Genomic DNA, 22,167 nt, shown 5'->3' with positions numbered 1-22,167 from the left:
CTAAAAATAATTAGTTAAAAAGAAATTGATGACAGAACTTGCTCTAAAGTAGTAAAGAAACAATTGTATGATCAATGAAGAATATAGAAATCTACTACCACTGATAGATACATATTTATCAATCTGTATCCTGTTTTTGAATGAAGTGGCCATTGATAAATATTTTTATCTGATAAAGTTTTGATGGAGCAAAGAATAATGACGTAGGAGCCTTGAGCGCAAATGCTGACAGCTTCTGTTGTCGGCCAGACTCCACCTCCCACAATGCATTGCGGCGCGGCTGCTTGCTTTCTCTTTCCGTGCGTGTGCGTGTGCGTGTGCGTGTCGGCCGTGTGCAGCTCGGGCATCCTTTCGCAGGCAGGCGGTCGGCTTGTGAGCTGGCTGCACCCTCACGCCGCTTTTTGGGAACATGGAGCCGCGAGTTGCACGTTTGGGTGTGGACGCATGAGGCGATGAGGACCGCAAAAGAGGGACTTGGACTTTGGTGCGGCTGCGCCTCTTTAGAACGTGCAGCGTTTTTGTCGCTTTTGACTTTTTTTAAGCGCCATCCTTTCGTTGCAATAATGCGGAGCAGTGGGCGTTGATCGTGGCTCAATTCAAGATGAAGAAGCAGTTCAATCGGATGAGGCAGCTCGCCAACCAAACGGTGGGAAGGTAAGACGCGCGCCAGGGTGGGCGCAGCTCGTTTGCGCCATTCTGCAAGACTGCCCCCCCTCCCCCTCCCCCTCCTCCTCCTCCTCCTTTTTGCCTTTAATTTCCCGTTTCGTCGCCTAATTCAGATCAATGTGATTGCGTTATGAAATGCACTCCGGTTGCCTGTGCATGTACGTGCACACGCACGCGTGTGTGCGTGCGTTCCACCGGAACGTGTTACCGCATAGGCAGCGTGTGGGAGGCGCAATACACCCCCCCCCCCACCACCACAGCCTGCCCACGGAAATGCCTCCGATCTGCAAAAAAACGCACGCACGTGAGCGTCGATTGAACACGCGGGCGTGTGTGTTTTTGAGGTGATGCATTAAGAAGATGGCGCAATGTTTTCATCACGCAGTCAGCTGTTTGGAGGGGAACCACCCCCATGCACCCCCCCCACCTCCACTCACGCCCCCACGCTTGTGGGATGTCAGGATTGCTGAAGGTCGTGTTTGTTCTGCGTCAGTCAATGAAGTGCAGGAAGACACAAAAGCTCGAGCAAGGATGTACACGTGACCATGACGAAGTGTCCTTGAGCAAGATACTGCCCCCCCCCCCCAGTTGCTGCACCATCACAATGTGAATGTGAAGCAGGTGGAAATGCACTTAACAAAAAAAACATCCCTTTTCTTTCTTTTTTTTTTTCGCCTTGGCCCATAACTGCCCCCCCCCCCTGCACTTCTGCATGCGACCCCTTTCATATACTTGGAGGTGTGGCTCAACATTTTTAAAAGTGACTTGCTCAACACACGACAGGCTTTTTTTTCCCATTCAGGTTGCTTTCCTTTTGTGTGTGTGTGTGTGTGACTCAAGAAATTGAGGGCGAGTGTGTGTTGGTGAGATGCTGATGTTTGTGTCAAGCGAGAAAAGAAGAACGAAGGGAGGGAGGAGGAAGGGGTCTCAGTCAGAGTTTGCGCCCTCTGGATTGTCTGCGTGAAGTTTACAAATTCCTGTACACACGGTATAGTATGTGTGTTGAATGTGTGCCTTTAAGGGGCGTGGCTTAAAGAGTGACATCAGAGCTGGAGTCCGAAGCTTCTTTGAGCAAATATCGACAGTCCTATTTCAAAGGTGACTTTTGTGCATTCTCACACACAGATGAGCTCATCGATGCTAATTGTTTGCTATGCTAACATGGTTGAGCGCTAATTGTTAGCATGTGAGTGAGCTGTATGTTAGCATTACCGCTAACTGACATTATGAAGCCAAAACTTTGAGGTTGTTGTTTGAAATAAAGACGTGATCCTGGTTTCGTTTGGAGCGACGAGAAACGTCTTGAAGTCTCTCCAGCTGAGCGGCGCCGTCGCTGGGGAAGGAAACCTTCCTCTAGCTCAGCCATCTTGGTTGGAAACGTGACGGACATTTTGTGTGTTTTTGTTTCCGAACGGAACGATGAAGACGGTCGGTCGCATTTGTCTTTGGCGTGCGCTGGTGAGTCGGTGATTTTGAAGGTCCTTCGGTGTGTGCGTCTTTGGGTCGGGTGCGCCGCGTCAGCATCTCTCCGGCTATCCGAGGTGACACCCGTGTCATGTGATCTCACACTTGACCAATGGCCCGCGTGAAGCCATGTTGGACGCCGGAGGACGTGTAGCCACGCGTGCTCGCCGCTCGCTCGACGATGAGACGCGTGAGAGGTTGTTTTCAAAGTGCTCCATCAATCGAGTTGTTTCACTTCTGATCGGGATCAGAATCGGTTGTCGGGCCACGGATGCCAAGTCACGTCGCTCTCGAGAACTCAAACTTGCGATTTGGTGAAGTCGCGTCGAAGTCGTCTTCAGTGATTCGAGTTTGTCACGCTTGTGTCCGCTCGCAAGCTCGCGAAAGCGCACGAGCGTTCTTTTTGCCGTTGCCGCCTAAAAGATGACACCATTAACGGAACCTCATTTTCACCCGTGCCAACTCGCTGTCCTACTTGCAGTCGGTCTCCCGTGGGGCCGTGCAATTGCGTCCTCTCGTTTTTTTTTTTTGAGGCCTCAGCCCAAATGTTCGTCACCTTGCACCTAGAAAGGCCGTCGGTCATTTGTCACCCAAAAGACAAACGCGCTCACCTGCGTGATGCGCGCCCAGCGGCTCACGTGATGACTTTGAATGTGGACGGAATACGTGCTCTCCGTATTAATATTTCATTGCTCATTCATCTCTCCTAACCCAACAAATAGTTTGCAGCAAACAACAAAATAAACACAAACTGTGATATTTTTTTTTCCCGGAGCAAAAGGCTCTTTTGCGCAAAAATATCATTCAAGTGCGGCACAAAACTGGTGAACAGCAATTCAACATTAAGTGCTCAAACTCATTTTATGCATTTTTCATCACATTCTTGAGGTCGAGAAAAATGGAAAAAAACATTTGGCCTGCTCAAGCCAGTATAAGACGCGCAGATTTTTTCCCTTTTTTTTCCAATTTGTCCACGTTTTTGTAAAGTAAAGTGGCTTTTTCTGTTTCTCTTCCCTGGTCGAGGGGGGCGAAGCGAGACGTCCTGTTGCTGGCTCTGGTTGCGATGCCAGCGAGTGCCTCGGGCCGTGCGGAACCCTGCTGAGGCCCGCGGCCATCATTCTGCTCCACTCGCTTCGCTCCCCGGCCGTTTCGGACCCATGGGTGCGCGCGGAGGCCCAGCAAGGCCTTTTTAGCGGCTCGAAAAATGAGCAGAAGCGCTGAGCTACATTGACAACCTCGGTTCTGATTTTCTTATATGAATTAAGGAGAGGAATTTATTGCCCACACTCGTTTATGGACTATTTTTGGTCGCGTATGTTCGATTTTTGCGACTCTTTATGTGGCCATGTCTCCAAATTATTTGTAGGAGTGCCGCGTGAACGCGCTGGACGTGCTTTTGAAGACGATTTACACTTCCTTTTGTTTTTGGGGACTTGCGTGCATAATTTCAACTTCAGTCAGATTCCAATTTCGTCTTCACAGAGCGCTCGCCCCCTTTTTTTGGGGGGGGGGGGGGGCATTTTTCCACCTGCTGATTGGTTAGTCAAAGCACAACAATTCAACTAGTAAGCCCTTGCAGTCCAGAAAGACATTTGTCACCTTTAGTGTCCTTAAATATGGCTAAACGCTCATGAAACGACTCCCACGGAGGGTCAATGGAGCGACAAGCAAATATTCAGATGGCCTCCAAGAAGAAGAATCATGAGTCTGGCCAAAGAGAAAAATCACATTTTGTTCCCTTTTGGAGCGTGCATCCCAACGGACTTTTTGACTTTTGAAAGACACGTTTCGACAATTATTCTTTAATGACGCAATTAGCATCATACGTGCTAGCGTCACGCTAACGTGTGTGTTTGGGTGCAAAGTGCATACCGAAAGGCCGCCGTCGAGATTTGAACAGTGAGACAGACACGCTAACGTCTCACCGCCGTGTGGGCGCATTCCAAGCCACATTTTGTCGTTTCCATGGCGCATCTGCGCGCAGCGTAAAACAACACGTGTTGTCTTGTGTTGTGTTATGTAAGGAATGTCTCTCGCTCTCTAAATTACCGTTGGTCAACTGGCTGCTGAGCCCTCGCGGCGCTGCTCACGCTTGACCAACGCACACATCCTGGAAGAAAGCACGTCCAAATGTGTGCGGCGCTTTTAGCGCATGACGCCGCTAGCTAGCTAACAGTCACGTGGACGAGGAAGTTTTGTTGCTCTGATCAGTGGCGGGACAAATATTTGCCGTGGACTTCAAAGTATAAATGTGTTGAATGCTCGGCTGATTAATTGCAGCTTTTCCACTTGGCAAATGTGCACGCGACACGCGCCTCTGTTGAGTCATCGACCGCCTCAGGTAGAGGAATGGCGGCAAAGTGGCAGATGGTCGGCGTTCGTCATGAGCACACACACGACTGGCGCGTCTCCCGCATGTTTGCTTTCCTCGCGGGACTCCTTCGCCTCCAATAATGAAGACACGACACGTCGCTTCGCTCGCCTCCGAGATGTTGTTCCAAATACAGTCGCGGCCTCAACGTGGTCACAAACACTCACCCAATCTCCAAAGTTGCCTTCATTTCTTTTGAACTGCAACGATGAAATTCTGGAAAGCGAAGCTCACGAGGATTTTGCATTTTCAGCCGGACATCCTCCCGAAGCGGTGTGCCCAATTTCTGGCCATTATTTTGGTCGCCTGCTCTCTTTGTGGCAGCAATCTGCTCTTGAATTTTTCTTCAAAGCAGCCCGACCATCGTTTGACTCCCAGATGTTCTGATTTGGCATTTTGGAAAATGTTCAATTCATTTTCACTCTTGTGAAGTTTGATGATCATTTTATGTTGGACACCAACATGTGCAGTAGCGCCAACTACTGGCGAGGAAGACTCGTCATTCGGACGATGAAGCGGCGAAACATTCTATTGTCGGCTGCCTTTGATGTGGCGGTCCGGCCCGATCGGAGGACGCTGTTGCGCACACACCAACGTGCAGCGGCGGGGGAAGTTTGAACTCCACAAGACGATTGACTGACTCCTTTTAACAGGTCACCTTATCTTCTCCTCGGAAGGTCCATTAGGCATGAGTCCACTTGGTTCGGGTCACTGTGCCTTTTAAGGACGGGGAAAGCCGATTGCATTCGGTCCGCCCGCACAATTGAAGGTGAGCCGTCATTTTATTTTTTCGCGTCAAGCGAGGCGCGCCTCTTGCCATGTTGATAGAAGAGCGAGTGCATTTTGGGCGCGGTTCTGATTTCGCACTTGAATGACATTCGGTGTCGTGACGAAACCTGCTGACCATTGCAATGTTGGTGACCACCTTCCCTCTCCAATTTGTGACGATAGACTCCAACTCCCTGGCGACCAGCAACACCATACGTGCTTTGGAAAAAGGGATGGATGGAAAGTCACACTCAAGGAATTAACAAGAATGTAAATGTATCAGACCAACGTTGTCATATGGACGCGTGTTGTTTCTTTGGCGCCATCGAATGAGGCAAGGCAAAAAAAAAGCCTGCTAGAACAGCTGAACTTTTTTTTGAGGTTCATCAGAGGCACTTTAAAAGTTGTGTGCTGACGTGAGTTTGAATCCCAGATGGTCATTCTGATTATTAGAGGGTGTGTACACTTGTGCAACGACATTATCTCACTTGCTTACTCGAAAGAGATTTGAAAAAGACATTGTGGTCTTCTATGGCAAAAACGTGGCATTTGAACAGGGGTGTGTCGACTTTTGATTGAACGTGCCACTTTTCTGTCTTTAGGGCTGAGAAAACCGAGGTGTTAAGCGATGACCTCCTGCGGGTGAGAATGTGCACATGTTGGCGTGCGCGGTTGCAAGCGTGTGCGCCTTTCAAGCGTGTGCGTGTCGCAGGTGGAGAAGCGTCTGGAGCTGGTCAAACAAGTGACGCACAGCACTCACAAGAAGCTGACGGCCTGCCTGCAAGGTCAGCAGGGCGCCGACGTCGAGAAGAAATCCGTCAAGTCGCCTTCGGTGAGCACCGTGGCAACGTATAATTAGTGTGAGAGCGTTTCAATGTTGGACTTTGAGAGAGTGCTTCAGGAATGTGTGTCAGCATTTCAGTTGAGCATGAGAGAGTGTTTCAGTGGAATGTGTGAGTTTTTCCTGTATTGCATGCGAGAGTGCACGTTTCAGTGTTGAATGAGAGCGTTTGTGTGAGAGCGTACAAGCTAGAGTTGTGCTTGTGTTCCGGTTCACTCTGAGAGCATGTAGCATTTGTGAACATGTTTCAGTCGTGTGTGTGTGAGAGCGTTTCAGTAAGATTTGTTTATGTGAAAGCATTTTCATAAATGTGTGAGAGCAATTCCACATGTGAGAAGATTTCAGTATTTGTGAGTGTTTTATATGCACAATTCATGTGAGAGCGTTTTCCATAAGTACTCGGATGTGTGAGAGCGTTTGAAAGTATTTCTCGGTTGTGTGCACGCATGAGAGCGACTCGGTTGTTTGTGACGGTGTTTCCGAAGTGCGTGTGGGAAGGTCGCCTCCCATGTTAAGTGTGAGAGGTCGTCGTGAATGATGGCCCTGACGGTCCCCTCTCAGGCCGTCTGCCTCTCTCGTGTATACCAACAGATGCCGTGTTTGTCTCTCTCGCTCCTTGTCTCAGAAAAAGCTTCCCCTCAGCATCCTGGCCCAAAACCTTGTGGAGGGAGCGGCGGTCTTGGGAGACGACTCCCTCTTGGGGTACGTCCACCGATCGATGTTTCCTCACGTTTCCCTCTGCAAACAGTCAGACCGTACTTGAAATTTTGGGGAATTTTGTTACCATGACAACCGGCAGCAGGGCGATGGCTTTGCTACAAAGCTCAGTGTTGCCAAATTTGTCGCTCTCATTTTTTATATTATTTTTTTTTTAGGCTACCGACAAATTTCTAAATAAAAGCAACTAGCAATCCGATGAATTGAAATGTTTATAATGTCACAAGATGGCGGCAAAGCACTGCTTTTCAGCCAGACACAATATTGGTCAGTTTAGTTCAATCACTCCAACGTAGTTCCTTGGCGTGTCTCGTTCGCAGACACATTTTCAAAAATAAGAAAATTGACTCGATTGTATGATTTGGGCAGACGTTGCGGACACGCAACTATTTGCGCGCAATACTTTCCAAAATCGTTTTTTATTTTTATTCGCCTGCTACGGAATCACGGTCGGCACGTTAATTGTACCGGATTTGCGGGAACAGGAAGATGCTGAAGATGTGCGGGGAGACGGAGGAGAAGTTGGCCCAGGAGCTCATCGATTTCGAGTTCCAGATCGAGCGAGACGTGGTCGAGCCGCTCTACGCGCTCGCCGAGGTGCCGGACGCTGACCGCCGTGCCGACGAACGTCATGTGACTCACTTCTAACGTCTTGGTCTCGCCTTCCGCTTCTTCTTAGGTGGACATTCCCAACATTCAGAAACAAAGAAAGCACTTAGCTAAGCTGGTCTTGGACATGGACTCGTCGCGCACAAGGTGAAAAAAAAAGAAAGAAATTTCACTTTGATAATTTGTCCATGGTGTTCTCGTGATGGTCGCTCGTCACCCATTCGCTGGCGTCAGCCTCGGAAATTGGCCGCGATTCTTTTGAAGCCAGCAGCCACTTTCACGTATGAAGGCAAAAAAAGTCTCAACAAGTCGTGAAAAGACGCAAATTCTGCCATTTTGCTTCAACGCGACCGTTTCGGTTCAATTTGGCCCGTTTTTTTTTTTTTTTTTTTGGGGTTGGACGGATTGCGACCACCTTGTGACCCGGGCCACGTCCTTTCGTCGCGCGTCACAGAGCACCAAACGCTCAACAAACACAACTTGACCGAATGTCCAAAGCAGAATTTGAAATTGGCAACGAGAGGCTTGGCTTCAGCCGGAAGACCGCAAGGTCTTCTCACATTTTCGTGTGAAATTCCGGCAGATTCCATCAGTCGTCCAAGTCGTCGAGCCACCCGAGCGCCCTCCAGCCCGGTACCAAGTCCGAGTCGCTCCGAGAGGAGATGGAGGAGGCGGCCACTCGGATGGAGATCTGCAGGGTCAGACGCGCTTCCGTTTGTTCTCTTTTGGACCGTTCACGACGCTCCTTGTGGCTTTTCTTGTTTCAGGATCAGCTGTCGGCCGATATGTACAGTTTTGTGGCCAAAGAAATTGACCATGCAAATTACTTTCAGACAGTAAGTACGGTAGAGCGGTGCCCGCTCGCATTCTCTCGCCGCGGTTGAGCGACGTCAGGATTTGTCTTTTTTTTTTTTTTCTTCCCATCCGCAGCTCATCGAGACACAAGCGGAATATCACAGGAAGTCGTTGGAGATTCTAAACGGGATTCTGCCCCAAATTAAAGCGCATCAAGGTCAGCATTCACAGCGTGCGTGTGCGTGCGTGCGTGTGCGTGCGTGTGCGTGCGCGTGCCATTATCTGGCCTCATTCTGCACCAGAAGCAAGATCTCGTTGACGGCAAATTGAATCGTCAGCCCGGGTTTGCCAAACAACCACCACCCCCCCCAAGCAGTTGAAGCACATTTTTTTATTCCCTTTAATTATTACCACAAACAAAAATTGGGCTTCAGCTTTTTAGTGAGCGTTTTTCTGTGTCAAAGCGGGACTTTATCGCCTGACACTCGTGGCACTTTCTTCATCTTCTCAAACCTGAGAGGTTCTTCCTCTCTACCAAAACGAGCGCCATCTTCATTTCAAAGTGTCAAGTTTGTGGTTTTGACTGCTCCAGCATTTCTTCGTACGTCAGCAAAAGAATCCTTTTAGAAATCCTGATTTCCTTCGCGGCTCGGAGGTTGCGCTAATATCTTTTTGTTCACCATGTGACCATGCAGAGGCGTGGGTGGAGAAGCCGTCGTTCGGCAAGTCTCTGGAGGAGCACCTGAACATTAGCGGGCGAGAAATCGCCTTCCCCATCGAAGCGTGTGTCACCATGTTGCTGGAGTGCGGCATGCAAGAGGAGGTAAGTCGGCTTTTTTTTTGCATGTGTGGAGTTGCTCCACATCGTTTTGCTGAACTTGAACATTGCAGCATCTTAAAATGAAATCTGCTCGCTCACAAGAGAAATGGACGCTTCAACAATCGGACTTTTATCACACGTCAAATTTGGACTCCGGAATCCGTCTGACTGGATGGAGCCGCAATATTCAAGAAAAAAACGTTTGCAAAATTGTCATTCATCTCTAAACTAGTCAAAGTTCGAATGGAGTCGCAACTGGACAAAATCTCGAAAAAGCCCGAGAAACGACCATATTTGGAACTCAAGACAAACATTTTTTCCACACCAAAGTTTATTTTTCAAACAAATTTGGTCACAACGGCACCAACTGTCTAAATAACGGCAAACTCGCCGTCTTTGTTGAAGAAAATGTCATGTGATGTTCTTAAGGGACTTTGTGTTTCATTTCTTACGTAATGTGCGTGCGTGCGTGCAGGGCCTCTTCCGAGTGGCTCCGTCGGCCTCCAAACTGAAGAAGCTGAAAGCGTCCCTGGACTGCGGCGTTCTCGATGTGCAGGAGTACTCCTCTGACCCGCACGCCATCGCAGGTTCACTACACCCACACCAACATCCAACATCGTTTCCATGGCGACTGTGTCTTCTTTGAAAGGAGACGTACTGTGGGTTGGATTGTTGTTTTTTGGGGGTATGGAATGGTCGGATCCAATTTTCAATGGAGTCCCTTTTTCACTCGAGTCAATTAAACGTGATAATTGCATATCCTTTGGAAAGAAAAAAAATCTCTTTGCCGGAGAGCCTTTTTTGGTACGACACCTTTCTTTTACCCGCAGGTGCTCTGAAATCGTACCTCCGCGAACTTCCCGAGCCGCTGATGACCGCCGAGCTTTACGACGAGTGGATCCGGGCGTCCAAGTGAGTCAGTCGCGCGCTTTGCCTTCCTCTACGCTCGCCGGACACTTCATTAGGTACGCCTATTCGGACCCGCCATTCATCGACCTCCAAACTCGGTCGAGCCCAAAAAGATATTTCTCATTTCGCTGACATCGGTCAGTTTCATTTTGTTCTCCCGGTTTAGATGTGATCGCTCAGTTGTTTGTTTTCAATATTCAGTGCTAGGAAATCTCTTTGACGATGCCACGTTAACGGACCGCCAAATGTGCTTTTTGGGGGGGTTTTGTGAAAAGATGCAACGTTTCTAACTGAGTCGGAAGATTGGCTCGATGGTCTTGATCAATTCTGTAGGCCTGATTTTTGGGCCCGTCGCTTCCCAAATGAAACGATCACGTGACCCAAATGAGACATCGACCTCGTCTTTTGCCAGCATTCAAGATATGGACAAGAGACTACAAGCATTAATGGCAGCGTGTGAGAAACTGCCCACAGACAACTTGAACAACTTCAGGTCAGTCACATCCTCATATTTTTATTATCGGCGTCGAGCGCAGGAGGACATTCAATTCGGATGAACCTCCGAGAAGATAAAAGCGGCGTCCGGGCGTCTTTGTTTGTCGGCTCAAACTGCGCTTTCGGGCTTGCCGATTGTGTGCGCTCGCCGACCTCTGCAGACAACTCGTTTTCCGGTGTGTGAACCTCGCAGATATCTGGTCAAATTCTTAGCCAAGCTGAGCGAGTATCAAGACGCCAACAAGATGACGCCCGGCAACATGGCCATCGTCCTCGGCCCCAACTTACTGTGGACGCACACCGAGCCGTACGTAAACGTCACCGTAGCAACGGCCAGCTCATCCGCGGCGGGAGTTCCGAGCGTGTGGCTCGTCCTTGCAGGGACGTGACGGAGATGATGACCACGCTGTCGCTGCAGATCGTCGGAATCGTCGAGCCCATCATCCAGCACGCCGATTGGTTCTTCCCCGGAGGTGAGCTGGGCGATGTCGGAACCAAAAAATGACTGCCTCGCACTTGATGGTGACAGCGAACGACGTAACGTGACGACTGAAATGATTCCATCCAGAAAGGATTTGCAAAATGTTTTAGCGCACCCTGGTGGCCAACAAACGCACAGCAGCATTTTGCGCCCGTTTGTCAGTTTGCCGTCCTAACATACAAAATCCTCTCAGAGATGGAATTCAACCTGACCGGCAGCTACGGCAGCCCCGTGCACACCAACCACAACTCCAACTACAGCTCGATGCCGTCCCCTGACATGGAGCAGTCGGAACGCAAGCAGCCGCACCACGACCAGAGCCGGCGCCCCCTCAGCGTTGCCACGGACAACATGATGCTGGAATTCTACAAGAAGGACGGGTAAGGACTGCGCTTCGCACATCTCGCCCCCGCACGCTTGTGCATTTTTCTTTGGAAAAATGTGTCATATTTTCTCCGTCTTGCTTCTGTCACGTGTTTCCCCCCTCCCCCCCCTCCCACCCTGGTTTTGGAACAGCACCCATCTGGCTGCGGTCCATGAATGAATGACTCTGTCTCCATGGCGACGCAGCCCCGTTGAGGTGGCCGCTCGTTGCCTCGTTTGCTCATGAAATATTTCTCCCATCCTACACAGTCTGGCGACACCACATCCAGCTGGTGGAAAATAACCGGCAAAATTCTCCTGAGGTGTCAAACTCTTTTTCTGCAGGCTGCCAAAATCATCAAAATGGAGAATCGCCTCATCGTCCTTGTTGTGGACAAAGACTTTGTTTTTTAAATAGAGTTGCTACAATATTGACAAAAACTTTAAAGAAAAAAATATTCTTTCATCGAACACCGACAAAGACTCTGTGTTTTCCACTATCAACCCAGGCTAATCTGTGCTCCGCCCCAATTTACGAAGATCGGTTCTAACAGATCACTTCAACACACTTTCTTGACTTCATTTATGCCGCTGCCATTGGCCAGGCCTTTGGTCATTGTCCAAAGAGAAAAAAATGTCACTGAGATCCACAAAAAGGGACTTTGAACGCGTTGAGCTGAACTCGCTGAATCCAAGAATAGCCAACCCAGAAAAGGAGGCGTTCACTGTTTTGTGGTGACGGATAAACGGGTCCGTAGAAAGATGATAAAAAAATGATGCAATTGTGATGGCTTTCATCATGAAAACGCATCATTCGTGTGTCCTCAGCATGTTGTTGAGCGGTGTGGAAATGAAGCAAGTGTCTGACATCATATCCCCTTCTCCCCCCCCCCCCCCCCCCTTACTAACGCAGCATTAGGAAAATCCAAAGGTACTGTATCATGGCCTCTCCCCTTCCCCGCGTCTTTCCCACATGCCCATTTCCGCGTCGTCCTTTTTCACGGCAGCTTCTGATTGCTTCCGCTTGTGTGTGTCCAGCATGGGCGTGCGGGTCATGGATACTTCCTGGGTGTCACGTAAGGGCTCGTCCACGCTGGCCCGCAAGACCTGTTCCACCCCGCCGGGCGTCTGCTCCACGCCCGCCGATTCGCTCGCCGCCGCCGAGCAGGCCGGGGAGTTTGCTCCCTCGCCGATCGCCACGCCGCCCCCTATGGAACGGATCAGGTATGACGGCCTTGCTTGTGCTGCCACTGCTGCTTTGACCCTCTCCACCTCACACATCTTCATCGTCATCATCGTCATCATTTCATGCGCACTAATACAGTGGTACTTTGACTTACGAGTGACCTGACATAAGAGTAGGCACGTCTTTTGTTTTTTTTTGGCTTGAGTTGCAAGAAAAAATTGCATGTTTGAGGTAACAATTCTTCAAAAAAACGTGAGCAGTGGCTTTTCTCGGGGTAATCAGTTTCCTCCCACGCCCCAAAGACAGTATCGTGTTACATTCTTTTGGATGATGACGATGATATTAGTGTGTGTTTTTATAAAGCTCGATGTCAAAGAGTGTAGAGGAACAGGTGGAAAGGATGGATGCCATTTTCCGTCTCTTTCCGTGGCAAATGATCATTTGAGAGTCGCTTGTAAGTCAAGGCACCGCTGTATTTACATCAACGTGGCTTTGCTAATTCAGCTCTTTCTTTTTTTTTTGTGCTGACTGAAATACGGGCTGACATGATTAGTCCGCCTCAAGATGGCTCCGGTGGCTCTTTGAGCCCGTGAAAGGGTGTTTCTCTGCCAGGCTAGCGCGAGCAGGTCGCGTCGCTTTGAGGGCTCCAAGCGGCGCCGCGCGGCTCGCCACACCTTTGCCGAGTGTCGCACTGTGGCTGCAGAGACACGCCCTCCTCGCAGCTCACAAGGCGACGCAGGCTCACACGTTTACGGCTTTGGCAGCTTCTTTCTTTTGCGCTTATGTGTGTATTTGCATTAGGGCTGCACAATCGCGCCGATTCAAATCAACAATGTCGCAGAATGCAACTTTCAAATGGCAAAGGTTGCCATTTGTTTTAGCGTAAGCCAAAACCTTCAAGACTGAAACGTTTGTGGATGGTAACTCTGATATTGTTTTGTGTTTGTCTTTGTCTTTCGGCGGGAAAAGAAAAAAAACGCAATCGCGATATTGAAGGGAAAAAAAGCAAATGGCAATGATGACAAAATGGTTCAGCCCTAATTTGCCCAGCTTGGCGCACCACCTAAAAGGCTTCTTTTCTCTTTTTTTTCTTCTTGGTTTGGAGCGACTAACCCCTCCCTCGCAGCCTCACTCCCTCCCTCCCCCATCCCGCTTTTCCCGACCATCCGCACAGCTTCTCCTCCTCTCGCTCCAGTGCTTCTTCTCGCTGTTCAGTCATCAGCGCTGTGTCTTTTGTGCTGTCTATTCTCTTAATATCTCCAGCTCCGACATGTCGCCCAACCGGCCGGACACCTCTCATGCCCACCCGCCCCCGGGGGAGGACCGGCCACCCCCTCCCTACCCCGCCGCCTCCCACCACCACTTCTACCCCAAGCCCCCTCCCTGCGCTCGGCCCGTGGCGCCGGGCCCCGAGTCGCAGCCCCCGGCCTCGCCCCCGCCCCCGCAGCGCTGGTCGGGCTTCACCCCCCCGGCCCCGCTGCCGTCCTCCTCCTCGTCCTCCTCGTCTTCCTCGCTCGACATCAATTCCAACCCCAAGCCCAGCTGCCTGCACTTCCCCAAGCGCAGCCCGCCCGGCGATACGTCGCATGCCCCCCCGCCGCTCTACATGAAAACCCCCCTGGTGCTCGCCCGCCACGAGCAGTCGCTCGGCAACCCCCCTAGCCTCCCTTGCTCCGCGCCCCCGCCCCCGCCGTGGGTTGCCTGTCCATGCGCCAGAGAGAGAGGACTCCCCAGGCTGACTAGGTAAATATGACACACCCCCAACGGCGAGCGCCGCCCTCTGTCCGTCCTCTCGCCTCGCCTCGCCTGCTCGCCATTCTTTGCGTTTTCCCGGCTCCTTCCAGTGGCACGCCTGGCACATTGTAACCTCTCGTTACACGCAGCTAGTCAGACAATAAATACATCTGGCGCTCAAATAGCTTGGAAATGTATTTATTGCACCGTTTGCGACTCCATTTTGCCACCCAGCAAAGGAAAAACAGCACATGTGAGCAGTGGGGAGGATTTTACCGGGAAGGTCAAACGTGCCTCCATTTGGACGATTTCAACATACAAATGTCCTGCAATGAACCAATTTGAGCCACCAAGTGAGAATTCAGAAGAGTAAAAGTCATTTTTGGGTGCCGCCAATTTTTAGGAAGAAGTCCGGAGGGTTGAGGCCGGAGCCGTACCGAGGGCGGGGGACTGACCGGCAAAAAAGGGTCAAGTGCGCAGCTCTGCTTGATGCTAACATGATGGAAAACGCAAACGGCCTTTCGCTACTAATCAGATAACGCTGCCACTTAGATGCTAACGATTCGCATCTGAGGGGCATCGAAATGTTCGATCACATTTTAAGCGATGGCCATTTGAACACAAACGGGTTAGCAACATTTGTAGTAGAATATTTTCACATCAGCGGTGATAGATTGTTTGCCACAAGATGGTGCCATTTGATGAAGTCAGCGTGGCCGTCTGCAATTGAGAAGGTCCGCGATGAGGAAAATGTTCCCCACCGCTGTCCGAGACTGCGCAGAGAAACCTTATGCAACGTCCCGTCCGAATGCGGCAGTATCGCCACGCGTACGCCGCGTGCGTTTCAAGCTAACTGCGCGGCGGGAATTGTTGCGTCATGTTTGTGTCAGCGGCGGTCAGAACGGGCTCGCGTGTTCTCCTTTTCTCTCACGGCTCGGCGAGCCCGGCCTTATTAATCGCAGACGCGCAGCTCAAGTGACAACACTTGGTTCGATGCCACGTGCCGCCATGTGACTGGCGTCCATTCACGACGATGAGTCAGCCGGGCGTACTTCGTGCTCCGACACTCGACCGTACGCTCGGCTTCTTCTGCCCGTCTTCGTCTTTTTTTGTGTGAGAAATGTTTTGTGGCTCCCCCAAACATGATCTCAGTAGAAATGTTGATTCACCTTTTTGTTCATCGCGAAACACAAAAAGTGTGATTCTGACTTGACCATTATCTCGGCATGATTTATATTTTCCTTTTTTTTTCTTTTGCAAACCAGAACCGTTGTGTCTTATTAAAAATGTCCGTGATGTTATTTTTACACTTGACTGGCTTTCATTTACGCACAACAACAACTAAAAAGTCCATTTTTGGGGTCCCCCTTCAATAGCTCAACCGGAAGGTGAAACTATTCAACGGGAAAACTTTAGGAAGGTGAAACTATTCCGCAATCGGGTGACATTTTAAAGGCACCGCCGATGTTTTTAAAGGGATTTAAGAAGGAAGATTTTTTTCACAGCCTCGGCTCAACGACAACCTTTAAAGAAATGAATCTTCGCTCTATCGTGTTGATGCCGAATGAACTTGTAAGATGTGTAAAATGATAAACGCTCAAGTTATTTTTTTTTTTCCACTTTCTCCTCATGGGCCACTGTGTCTCCAATTTGAAGGGTTGTTTTTGTGTCGACGGCTGCTCAAACTCATTTTAATATGTTTCTGCTCTTGCCAGTTCGCTGAAGAGTAAAGAGCTCTCGCCTGTCATTGGCCACAAAGGCATCCAAGTGGCAAGTCCAACAGTGCCCCCTACCTGCAGTCCGCAGAGCAGCAGTCAGTGCCCCCACGTCTCAGAACACAGCCCGCACACCCTGCGCAAAGGTCATCCTCAGCTCTTTGTCTTCTGTTATTGACTTTGGAATATGAATGAACAATTTTGGATTTGCGCTTCCAGGTTGTAAAAAGTTGGCCCCCGTGCCTCCCAAGGTCCCGTACTGTCCGACGAGCGCCATGTCCGAGCACTCCACGGGTCAGCCGTCACCGGTCAGCCTGTCGCCCACCCCGCCCGGCACCCCCTCGCCTTACGGACTGGTCTGCGGTCCGGGTCAAATGCTGCCCCCGTCCTCCCCGGGTCAGACCCCCTTGGGGGCGCCCCACTCCCTTTCGTCTCCGCCCTCGCTGACGGGGACGCTTACCAAATCGCGGCCCGCCCCCAAGCCCAGGCAGAGACCCAGCCTGCCCCCGCCGCAGCCGCCCACCATCCCTGTCGGGTTCGTCAGCCAGGCCCCGGCGCCGGTCCCGATTCCGGTCCCCGTCCTGGTCCCGGTGCCCCAGCCGCTGGAGCAGAACCTTGCCGATGGACTGTCCCCGGGGGAGAGCATGTCGACAGGTAAACATCAGACACAGGTGGCGCTGCGGCGGCCCTGGTTCCGACTGGCCGTGGCTTTGTCCAATGGAGACGGTGGACGAGTGTGACGGGACGGCGTGCTTGAATTGAACGTCCCCAAATGAATGTCTATTTGAGTGACGGCGGCCTTTTCCTTGCAGAAGCATGACAAGGCTCGGCGGGCAGGTACACGTTCTGGACAAACGCGATCACGCCATCCAAACCAGATTCTGTTGCATGACGCCTCCTTGCTACAACGTCGATAGGTGACTTGAGCTCGGCTCGTTTGTCGCTGCGACCTTTCACCCGGCTTTGCATCTTCCTGTCTAGCTTCACCCTTGGCCTGTAAAGTTGCAACTTGTAAATTGGCCACACCGCAGAGAAGATTGGCGTTAACGTCTCGAAAGCTGCGGACGCATCAGCTCAATGCGGCCAAACTCGGTCAAAGTTTTATTGGAATGACCGGGAAAAGATGGATGCCACCTGGTCTAGTCTCTGCTCGCAAATAACTACAAAATATACCGGCCATCCCAGCGGAACCGGTCAGTTTCACGGCGCGACAATGAGGCGCTCTAAAGCAGACGTGCGAGCCGACGGCCGAGTTTGCCGTGCCTCGACTTGACTCGCGCCGTTGAACTCAAACATTTTCGTCACCTTTGAGATGAACTCAAGTCGCACGGGCACACTCGTAACTCGTCTTCTCCGGAATGATCGTCCCAAAACGTTTGTTGCGCAGTTTCACGAGTGGAGGATTGTCGGCTTTCTGTATTCGCGGCTCGCGTGTTTGCCGAAACATCCGAGGAAGCGCTTGTCCCTATTTGCCGTGCGGCTCATCGTGCGCTCTCTCCGTATATTTGTGTGAGCCGACGGCCGAGCGCACCTTCGCCCCGACGAGCGTCTCGATATGTCCGCGGTGTGATGTTCTGTCAAGATGCCGCGAGGCAAATCGTGACTTGATCTCTTTCCCGATTTGGACTTTTGCTCACTTGAAACAAAAGTCTTCAATTTGATGAGCTTTATATATTCGTGGCTTTACCGCTGCTTCTCCATTGGCGGTCGAGACCCAAAAATGGCTCGCGGCCGACATCGCCACAACAATTACAGATGATCCTTGACCGATGACGGTACCGACGTCAGTTTTTCGTACGAATGCTGGATTCATTCGGGTAGAAAAAGTACTCTTTGGCTTATAAAACTAAATCTAACTCTAATTCTAGCGACAATGTCCTTTGTTTTCGAATATCACGCGTGATCTTTGGGAGTTCATTTTCAATGTTTTTATTTCGATATTGCATTGAAGGAAGATCAAACGATAGTTTGAGAATTTTAGTTTACGCTTTGTGATTTCTGGGGGTTTTTTTTCTTACACTCGGCAAGTACTCCATATCAACGAATGAAGACTTCAGAGTAAAAAATTATTATAACTAAACTAAAACATTTTTGAAACAAAATAAAATTTGATGTGAAAAGAAACCGAATTTCAAAAATCAAAGTCCAAACGCAAAAACGAACACGAATGAAAAATCCCAAACTACGAATGCAAAGTCAGTCCGGTCTCGGCCGGTTGCCACGTTGGCAAGTTCATCGCTGCTCCCGTTCTTCCACGCTCAGTCTCAAGTCCGTCCGTCTCAAATAGCGTCCGAGCTCAGCAAATGCTTTTCGTGGAAGTGTTTCCAACATGCTTCTCAAACGTTTGGGGTACTGCGAGCCCTAAAAGGTCCACATTCATTTTGCCGTGGCAATTTAGAGATGGCCTGTTTAAAAGAACGGAACGGAACCAAATTCTGTTGACTTGAACTCAATATTTTTACTGTGACTAACGGACAAAATTTGCTCCCTTGAAAAAAAGTTTCATTCCTGCCGAGGAATCGGAATCCTCTTCGCATAGTTTTGCACGTAACGGGAAAGTCAGCGAGGCCGAGCCTTGCCGACGTGATGGCGCCCGCCCACTTGGTCGTCATTTATCCACGTCGGAACGTACGATGTTCCATTTTGCGGACCCCCGCGTTACTTCTCACAGCCCCTCGGGGGACCGGGCACCCCAGTTTGAGAACAACTGGTTTAGATGGGGAAGCACGTGAGCGTCCATCCAAGCCAACCTGATGTCTCACACGTGCACACACTTTGTGTTGGCCTTTTGTCGTCAAAAGTGTCCAGTGACGTAACATTATGTGACCGTTTTTTTTTTAATGCGTCCTGGTGGACTTGAGCGCGACATTCAAAGCAAGCCAAGCAGGGTGGACATTTTGTTGCCTGTTTTATCTCCCCCCTCCCAAATAACATTTCTGCTCTCTTTCATTTCTTTTTTTGTCCACTTCATGGCCATCCCATTGTTCCATTTGTCGTGGTTGTCGTCCTCTCATCGACTGTCGCCACGCACATTAGATATCTTCAATTACGAAATCCCCTCCATCAATGTCAATCTGGACAGCCTCATCGACGAGTTCAGCGGCCCCCCCTGCAGGAGGGCCCCGCCCGCCACCGACGAGGCCCCGCACGAGGAGGAGCGACTGGCGACCACGCTATGACGTCCCTCATCGCCGCCACAGGCCTGAGGGCCAAACACACGACTTGGCCTCATCCATTCAAAAAGAAAAAAAAAAAAGAAAGAAAAAGACGCATCTGCATCCAGAACTGAACGAAAACCACCAAAATGCCACTCGGGACAAACTGATGCCTTCAGGATGCCAGCGAATCTCTTCTTGATTTACTTTTCATTTATTGTGTTGCGGTGGTCCGTTGTTGCTCATTTTCGGTTTGCCTTAAGAGCAATTTAGTTGGATGATTATGATCTTGCTTGCTTTCATTGAGCGTGACAAGGATGTGATACATTTGCTTTAGAAGGTATCTTCCATGCTGCCGCGCTTAATTTCCTCCAATAGTGGCCTTTGTCTTATTTTTTTTTTTTAACTCCACTGAATGCCAGTTTTTTTTTGTTCGGTCATGTTTGCTGCCCGTTCGAGCATCTATTTGAGGGGGGCATTTATTTTCCTTTAGTGGAGGATGCAGCCGGCAGCAAATTTGCAAATATTTGAAAACTAAGACTTTTGTTGTGAAAATGTTTGGCAACTTTCTCCTCCCTCCTTTGCTTAAATGTCAGCTTTACAGATACCGGCTCGTCTCTGCTGATGCTGTGTGATTTGTCGTCTATTTGAGAAAGGTGTTTAATTTTCTTAACCAGATGATACACTCAGCTTCCAATTATTTTTTTGTCTTGTGTGTAATCAGCTTTCCAGATACCACCTGGTCTCTGGAGATGATGTGGTTCCGAAGGGACGGAAAGAATCCGTGTCTTATTTCTTTTTCTGTCGTGGAGGCCCACTCTGTCGACGCCGGCGGCAGACAGAACGTGTCCGTTGGCCGAATGTCTCCTCATTACTCAGCTCTTCATTTTCTTATTTGAGCGGAGGCCACTATTTGAGGAAGTCTGCTAATTTTGACACATTATCAAGAGCACGGACTGACTTTTTGTACCGGCACCGAATGAGTCAAATGTTGCTGGAGCATTTGGGGAGCCAATTGTGTGTAAGCCAATTTGAACAAGCCGTATTTATTTGAGGAAATGAGCAAACAAGGACGACGCGACGCGATACTGCCTTTTATGTTCGAATAACCTCGTTCAAGTGCTTTAGGCTCCGTCCACACCCCCCCCCCCCACCCCGCGTGTACTGTAAATACAACAAAAAGAGTGTACATAACTAGATGTATATACGAACATCTGAGAGAAAAAGCTATAGGTGCGAGCGAGGCGTATCTCCATTATTTGTATTGACGTGCTGATATTTATCACTTGTGGACAAAGTGACATTATTTTGTCCCACGTTGAACAAAAATGACACTTTTATTTATTTATTTATTTACGTATTTATTTGTGTGTTTTTGCATTTTGAAAATGTGCTCTAATAATAATAATAATAATAATGCCTCATCTTTCAAAGTGTGAAGTTTAAACTGTAAGGAAAATGCGCACACTTCGCCAGTGGTGCAGCGGAATTATTCATTGCAACCCGGACAGTAAATTAGACTCAAAGGGTTGTTGTTTTTTTTTTTTTTTTGAGGGGAGGTAAAAATGTCTTAAGTGCAATTACATTTGTGACACTTCAACCTGTGTCCAAACGTAGAGAGAAAGCCATTTATTCTGTTTTTTACTTTCAAAGAATTTGCCTTTTTCCCCAACATGCAAGCAAAGAAAGATCATCAATTTTGCAAGTGTGCACTGAAGTGAAAATGTGTGAATTTTTGGGGTCCTCCCCACACTTTTGCCCACTACAGGCAGTTACCGTAAACCACCACCAGGTGGCAGCAGTGACAAATAATTGGCCTTCAAATTCCTCCAATCAAATGATCAAACTCTTTTTTTTTTTTTTAAACCTCCACCATTCAATTTGATCAGAGCTTGACGTCCAAGTTTGCTGATCATTTTTGAGGATGCGCTACAAAAAAAAAAAGAGCAACAGAGACCCATTCATCAATGCTGCTTGTATTTTAGATTTGATTTCTTGTTATTTCTTGAATGGGGGAAACGTAAAAGTGATGTATGGTACACGTCAGTGTGTGTGTGTGTGTGTTTTGGAGAATTTTCTGATCATGATATTAATTCTCTAGTTAGTTGTGGTGATTAAATGGCGACATTGCAAGTGCCCGCCCACTTTGCTTTTTGGGGCATAATACAGACTTTATTTGACGTACGAGGAGGCGGATTGAATGTGACACATTTCAGAAATATTCACATTTTTATTTTATTTTATTTTTTTATACTGCTCATGCAATCAGCTTGCATGTATGAACATTACTGTAAAGCTTTGGCGCATCCTCTGACAACGCGCATGCATTGATACTAACATGACACAATCTCACCATTTTCAACAGAGACCCCCCCCGCACTCCCCCAATCCCCCCCCTCCACAAACACACAAATCTGTTGACTTTTTTTCTACCGGATGTCTTTCAGCCAAACATTTTAATGCCCTTTCTTAACTCACCTTCCCGCTGTCTCCGGCGTTGGCTCAGGTTTTGATTTGATTGCAATTGCTTCAGTGGAACACAAAAGAAAGAAAACAAAGTGAATTGTGAAAAACAACAAAAAAGAGCATGCACCTTGCGCGGCTTTTTCATCGTTTTGTGTCCAGCGTTGTCATTTTCGGGGTCAGCGAAGACTTTTAGGAATGAGAATGTGGATCAAAATGACGTTTTTGAAAAGAGAAAAGGTCAAAGGTCGATGATGTTGCCTGTGGATTATGCTGCGTCCTCCCGATAGACAAACAACAAGCCCCGTGACGACCCCCCCCCCCCATCCTTCTCCTGTCCTCAGCATATCAAGTGGAACACAGTGTGGACTGTGATGCCTACCTGCAATCCTTATCAGAATGTCAGAAATAAACAGATCTCTATATATTAAACTCTACATTTTTAATAATGCCACACTTCTTGTGTTTTTTTTTAAACCTCGGAGTTGCTTGCAGCTAACTTAATTCATATTGTTGTGTCATGTTATTATTGCAACGAGGAAGGACAGCCAACTAGTTTGAGTTTGTGTCAGCTAAAAACTCCACTACGCGCTGCGCTGTCGACAGAATGTTATC

General features: G+C 49.1%; 1 protein-coding gene across 7 annotated transcripts; it reads left to right on the top strand.

Moving 5' to 3' along the window:
* Positions 1-313: 313 nt before the first annotated feature.
* arhgap44a (Rho GTPase activating protein 44a) lies at positions 314-22,008 on the top strand. Of its 7 annotated transcripts, none has more exons than XR_015846606.1 (22): positions 314-654; positions 5,872-5,911; positions 5,982-6,101; positions 6,736-6,812; positions 7,313-7,424; positions 7,507-7,583; positions 8,020-8,272; positions 8,367-8,448; positions 8,927-9,054; positions 9,527-9,638; positions 9,882-9,963; positions 10,373-10,453; positions 10,649-10,762; positions 10,837-10,928; positions 11,130-11,316; positions 12,213-12,230; positions 12,338-12,523; positions 13,749-14,228; positions 15,935-16,080; positions 16,154-16,588; positions 16,747-16,851; positions 18,971-19,082. XR_015846606.1 is itself a non-coding variant. In XM_088316381.1 (22 exons), exons 1-22 carry the CDS (start codon positions 602-604, stop codon positions 19,111-19,113), a joined length of 2,949 nt encoding a protein of 982 aa, XP_088172507.1. In that variant the 5' UTR covers positions 314-601; the 3' UTR covers positions 19,114-22,008. The 7 variants fall into 7 exon arrangements, 6 of the variants coding, with proteins under 6 accessions (XP_088172507.1, XP_088172508.1, XP_088172510.1 ...); XM_088316381.1 differs by lacking the exon at positions 16,747-16,851 and having other exon boundaries at positions 8,020-8,134; positions 8,204-8,272; positions 18,971-22,008; XM_088316382.1 differs by lacking the exons at positions 12,213-12,230; positions 16,747-16,851 and having other exon boundaries at positions 8,020-8,134; positions 8,204-8,272; positions 18,971-22,008.
* The last annotated feature ends 159 nt before the right edge of the window (positions 22,009-22,167 follow it).

This window comes from Idiotropiscis lumnitzeri, chromosome 15, assembly GCF_059441095.1.
Source record: "Idiotropiscis lumnitzeri isolate Australia: NSW breed Sydney's pygmy pipehorse chromosome 15, RoL_Ilum_1.0, whole genome shotgun sequence".
In the NCBI taxonomy this organism is placed as follows: Eukaryota; Metazoa; Chordata; class Actinopteri; order Syngnathiformes; family Syngnathidae; genus Idiotropiscis; species Idiotropiscis lumnitzeri.
Note: the sequence above shows the minus strand (reverse complement) of the source record. Positions and strands in the feature narration are given on the sequence as shown.